The sequence below is a fragment of the Oncorhynchus masou genome, chromosome 12 (assembly GCF_036934945.1).
Source record: "Oncorhynchus masou masou isolate Uvic2021 chromosome 12, UVic_Omas_1.1, whole genome shotgun sequence".
In the NCBI taxonomy this organism is placed as follows: Eukaryota; Metazoa; Chordata; class Actinopteri; order Salmoniformes; family Salmonidae; genus Oncorhynchus; species Oncorhynchus masou.
In genome coordinates, this window is record NC_088223.1 from 94,601,605 (window position 1) to 94,607,604 (window position 6,000).

General features: G+C 43.6%; 1 protein-coding gene across 2 annotated transcripts in view; it reads left to right on the plus strand.

Annotated features, from left to right (window-relative positions):
• alg9 (ALG9 alpha-1,2-mannosyltransferase) overlaps positions 1 to 5,515 on the plus strand; it is a 59,021-nt gene extending 53,506 nt beyond the window's left edge. The window contains exon 15 of one of the 2 annotated variants that reach the window (XM_064982481.1): positions 5,017 to 5,515. In XM_064982481.1, coding sequence (XP_064838553.1) covers positions 5,017 to 5,140 — 124 coding nt within the window. In that variant the 3' untranslated portion in view covers positions 5,141 to 5,515. The remainder of the gene's footprint in view (positions 1 to 5,016) is intronic. The other variant, XM_064982482.1, reaches the window with a different exon arrangement.
• The last annotated feature ends 485 nt before the right edge of the window (positions 5,516 to 6,000 follow it).

A 6,000-nucleotide genomic window follows, 5' to 3' on the forward strand; every position in this document is an offset into this window, starting at 1 on the left:
AGAGACTCAAATCCTGCAGTACCAGACGTGTCCCCCTGCTTAAGCCAGTACATGTCCAGGCCCGTCTGAAGTTTGCTAGAGAGCATTTGGATGATCCAGAATAATATTGGGAGAATGTCATATGGTCAGATGAAACCAAAATATAACTTTTTGAGAAAAACTCAACTCGTCTTGTTTGGAGGACAAAGAATGCTGATTTGCATCCAAAGAACACCATACCTACTGGGAAGCATGGGGGTGGAAACATCATGCTTTGGGGCTGTTTTTCTGCAAAGGGACCAGGACGACTGATCCGCGTAAAGGAAAGAATAAATGGGGCCATGTATCGTGAGATTTTGAGTGAAAACCTCCTTCCATCAAGGGCATTGAAGATGAAACGTGGCTGGGTCTTTCTGTGGGGAAGTGTACCAAAACATTTCAGCAGCATTGAAGGTCCCCAAGAACACAGTGGCCTCCATCATTCTTATTTGGAAGATGTTTGGAACCACCAAGACTCTTCCTAGAGCTGGTCGCCCGGCCAAACTGAGCAATCTGGGGAGAAGGGCCTCGGTCAGGGAGGTGACCAAGAACCCGATGGCACTCCAGAGTTCCTCTGTGGAGATGTAAAAACATTCCAGAAGGACAACCATCTCTGCAGAATCCACTAATCAGGCCTTTATGGTAGACTGGCTAGATGGAAGTCACTGCTCAGTAAAAAGGCAAATGACAGCTTGGAGTTTTCCAAAAGGCACCAAAAGGACTCTCAGACAAAGAGAAACCAGATTCTCTGGTCTGATGAAACCAAGATTGAACTCATTGGCCTGAATGCCAAGTGTCATGTCTGTAGGAAACCTGGCACCATCCCTAAGGTGAAGCATGGTGGTGGCAGCATCATGCTGTGGGGATGTTTTTCAGCAGCAGGATCTGTTTTTTGTTTTATTTTACTAGGCAAGTCAGTTAAGAACAAATTCTTATTTTCAATGACGGCCTAGGAACAGTGGGTTAACTGCCTGTTCAGGGGCAGAACGACAGATTTGTACCTTGTCAGCTCGGGGATTCGAACTTGCAACCTTTGGGTTACTAGTCCAATGCTCTAACCACTAGGCTACCCTACCACGAGACTAGTCAGGATCAAGGGAAAGATAAACGGAGCAATGTACAGAGAGATCCTTGATGAAAACCTGCTCCAGACCGCGAAAGACATCAGACTGGGGCGAAGGTTCACCTTCCAACAGGACAACGACCCTAAGCACACAGCCAAGACAACGCAGGAGTGGCTTCGTGACAAGTCTCTGAATGTCCTTGAGTGGCCCAGCCAGAGCCCGTACTTGTACCCGATCGAACATCTCTAGAGAGATCTAAAAATAGCTGTGCAACGAAGATCCCTTCCAGCCTGGCAGAGCTTGAGAGGATCTGCAGAGAGGAATGGGAGAAACTCCACATACAGGTGTGCAAAGCTTGTAGCGTCAAACCCAAAAAGACTCGGTCGTAATGCTTCCGAAGGTCTTCAACAAAGTACTGAGTAAAGGGTCTGAATACTTATGTAAATGTAATATTTCAGTTTTTATTTGTAATACATTTGCAAAAATATCTAAATGTTTTTTGATTTGGCCTTGTGGGGTATTGTGTGTAGATTGATGAGGGAAAAAATGATCTAATCCTTTTTAGAATAATCCAATCAAAATATATTGGTCACTTAGCAGATGTTATTGCAGGGGTAGCAAAATGTTTCCAGCTCCAACAGTACAGTAATATCCAAAAATATCGCAACAATACATGCATACCTAAAGTAAAGGAATGCAATTAATATAAATATTAGGATGAGCAATGTCAGAGCGGCATAGACTAAAATACAGTAGAATAGAATACAGTATATACATATGAGATGAGTAAATACAGTAGAATAGAATACAGTATGTACATATGAGATGAGTAACACAGCATGTAAACATTATTAAAGTGACTAGTTAGTAAATACAGTAGAATATAATACAGTATGTACATATGAGATGAGTAACACAGCATGTAAACATTATTAAAGTGACTAGTTAGTAAATACAGTAGAATATAATACAGTATGTACATATGAGATGAGTAACACAGCATGTAAACATTATTAAAGTGACTAGTTAGTAAATACAGTAGAATATAATACAGTATGTACATATGAGATGAGTAACACAGCATGTAAACATTATTAAAGTGACTAGTTAGTAAATACAGTAGAATATAATACAGTATGTACATATGAGATGAGTAACACAGCATGTAAACATTATTAAAGTGACTAGTTAGTAAATACAGTAGAATATAATACAGTATATACATATGAGATGGGTAGATGTATGTAAACATGATTAAAATGACTAGGCTGTAATGTAACAATGTTGTAGAATAATAGTGAAGACATCAAAACTATGAAATAACACTTATGGAATAACCCAAAATGTTTTCAACAGATCTAAATATATTTTATATTTGATTTTATTCAAAGTCGCGACCCTTTTGCCTTGATGACAGCTTTCCAAACTCTTGGTATTCCCTCAACCAGCCTCACCTGGAATGCTTTTCCAGCATATGCTGAGCACTTGTTGGCTGCTTTTCCTTCACTCTGCATTCCAACTCGTCCCAAACCATCTCAATTGGGTTGAGGTCAGGTGATTGGCGTATCACTGCAGAATTCTGTGGTAGCCATGCTGGTTAAGTGTGCTTGAATTCTAAATAAATCACACAGTGTCGATTTCTGATGCTGGTAACTCTAATGAACTTATCCTCTGCAGCAGAGGTAACTCTGGGTCTTCCTTTCCTGTGGCGGTCCTCATGAGAGCCAGTTTCATCATAGCGCTTCATGGTATTTGCAACTATACTTGAAGGAACTTTCAAAGTTCTTAAAATTTTCCGGATTGCCAAATTGACCTTCATCAAATCAAACTGTATTTGTCACGTGCGCCAAATATAATGTGTAGACTTTACCGTGAAATGCTTACTTACAGCCCTTAACCAACAGTTCAGTTCAAGAAAGAGTTAAGAAAATATTTACCAAATAAATGAAAGTAAAAAATAATATAATAACAAGGCTATGTACAGGGGGTACCGGTACCGAGTCAATGTGCGGTGGTACAGGATGGAGGTAATTTGTACATGTAGGTGGGGGTGAAGTGACTATGCATAGGTAATAAACAGCAAGTATCAGCAGTGTACAAAACAAATGGAGGGGGTGTCAATGTAAATTGTCCAGGTGGCCATTTAATTCATTGTTCAGCAGTCTTATGGCTTGGGGTTAGAAGCTGTTAAGGAGCCTTTTGGTCCAAGTCTTGGCACTCCGGTACTGCTTGCTGTGTGGTAGCAGAGAAAACAATCTATGACTTGGGTGACTGGAGTCTTTGACAATGTTATGGGCTTTCCTCTGACACCACCTGGTATGGATGGCAGGAAGCTTGGCCCCTGCAATCAACTGGACCGTCCGTATGCACTACCCTCTGTAGCGCCTTACGGTCAGATGCCGAGCAGTTGCCATACCAGGCAGTGATGCAACCATGCTCTCTGGTGCAGCTGAAGAACTTTTTGAGGATCAGCGGACCCATGCCAAGTATTTTCAGTCTCCTAAAGGGGAAAAGGTGGTGTTGTGCCCTCTTCACATCTGTCTTGGTGTGTTTGGACCATGATAGTTCGTTGGTGATGTGGACACCAAGGAACTTTTAACTCTCGACCTGCTCCACTACAGCCCTGTTGATGTTAATGGGGGCCTGTTCAGCCCACCTTTTCCTGTAGTCCACGATCAACTCCTTTTGTCTTTGCTTATTTGAGCTGTTCTTGCCATAATACTTAGCCCTATTTGGTAAAAGACTATCTTCTGTATACCACCGCTTCCTTGTCACATCACAACTGATTGATTGGCTCAAATGCATGAAGAAGGAAATACATTCCACAAATTAACTTTTAACAAGGCACACCTGTAAATGTAAATGCATGCCAGGTGACTACTTCATGAAACTGGTTGAGAGAGGCTACTTTGGAGAATCTCACATTTTAAATATATATATTTTTAACTTTTTTGGTTACTACATGATTCCATATGTGTTATTTCATAGTTTTGATGTCTACACTATTATTCTACAATGTAGAATATAGTGAAAATAAAGAAATACCCTTGAATGAGTATATATACCCTTGAATGAGTATATATACCCTTGAATGAGTAGGTGTCAACTTTTTACTGGTTTGTTCTTTAATTTAGACACATACAATGAGAGGTTATATGTGTGACAGCAGTAAATATAATGGTAATGTGATATTTACTTCCTCTCTCCTCTGTCCTCTCTCTGTCACCGCTCTGTCTCCCTCTCTCCTCTCTCTCGCTCTCCTCTCTCTCCTCCTCTGTCCTTTCCCTCTCTCTTCCGTCTCCTCTGTGTCTCCGCTCTCTCCTCCTCTGCCCTCTCTCCTCTCTCCTTTCTCTCCTCCTGTCCTCTCCTCCTGTCCTGTCCTCTCCCTCTCTCTCCTCCTGTCCTCTCCTCCTGTCCTCTCCTCCTGTCCTCTCTCTCTCCTCCTCTATCCTCTCCCTCTCTCTCTCCTCCTCTGTCCTCTCCCTCTCTCCTCCTCTGTCCTCTCCCTCTCTCTCTCTCCTCCTCTGTCCTCTCTCTCTCTCCTCCTCTGTCCTCTCCCTCTCTCTCCTCCTGTCCTCTCCCTCTCTCTCTCCTCCTCTGTCCTCTCTCTCTCACCTCCTCTGTCCTCTCCCTCTCTCTCTCACCTCCTCTGTCCTCTCCCTCTCTCTCTCACCTCCTCTGTCCTCTCCCTCTCTCTCTCACCTCCTCTGTCCTCTCCCTTTCTTTCTCTCCTCCTCTGTCCTCTCGCTCTCTCCTCCTCTGTCCTCTCCCTCTCTCCTCCTCTGTCCTCTCCCTCTCTCTCTCTCCTCCTCTGTTCTCTCCCTCTCTCTCTCTCCTCCTCTGTCCTCTCTCTCTCCTCCTCTGTCCTCTCCCTGTACTCTCTCTCTCCTCCTCTGTCCTCTCCCTGTACTCTCCCTCTCCTCCTCTCCCTCAGGTCTTCTCCTCTGTTCAGAGCGTTCTTCATTCCCTTCCTCTCTGAGCATCACACCACATACACACGATATGTCATCCTGAAACCACGACGACCAAAGCAGCCTCGCAAACGCAGCCACGCCTGACCTCTGATCCCTGACCCTCAGCTCTGAAGTCTGCCCTGTTCCCCCTCCACCCAAAACATCTCCACTCATTCCTCTGGGTGGGATGGGTGTTTTAAAAGATTTCTGACCCTTTAAGAACATAAGTCATGTGAGTGTGAAAGAGACATGTCCTGACCATCAAATGTTTGAAAGTGATGTTGAGATGTGTGATAGTGTAATTAAGGTGTGTGTGTGTCAGAGAGCGAGTGTACGAGACTTTAATTGGAGAATAAAAACCTCTAAGTAAAACAGACTGAGTTCAGATACCTTTATTTAGGGATTACACTTTAATCAGTGGCAACCATAGTTCTCATTTCCTTGTTATCTATTCAAATGTTATTGTCCCGTGTACAAGGACAATTAAATCCCTTTCTTGCAAGCTCTTCCTCAACAATGCAGTAATTAATTACAGTAGTACAATTAAACTATAAAGTAAAATTGAATAACAGTAATACTATAAATAAAATAGAAAAAAAAGTGAACAGAAGATATACAGTATCCTGAACAGTAACAACAGCAAGGAGAGGAGAAGGGCGGGACTGGTGGAGAAAGTTGGATGATGGGAACAGGACAAGTAGAAGAGAGGGGGGGGTGGAGGATGGGAAGGGAAGGGAAGAGGGGGGACAGGTGAAATATGGGGGAGGAGGAGAGGGGGAGAAAGGTGGAGGAGTGGAGAGAGAAAGGTGGAGAATGGGAAGAGGAGTGGAGAGAGAAAGGTGGAGGATGGGGGAGAGGAGGAGGGACGAAAGGTGAGGGATGGGGAGGAGGAGTGGGAGAACTGGGGAGGAGGGGTGAAAGGTGGCGGGTGGGGGATGGGAAGAGATGAGGGAGAAAGGGAAGAG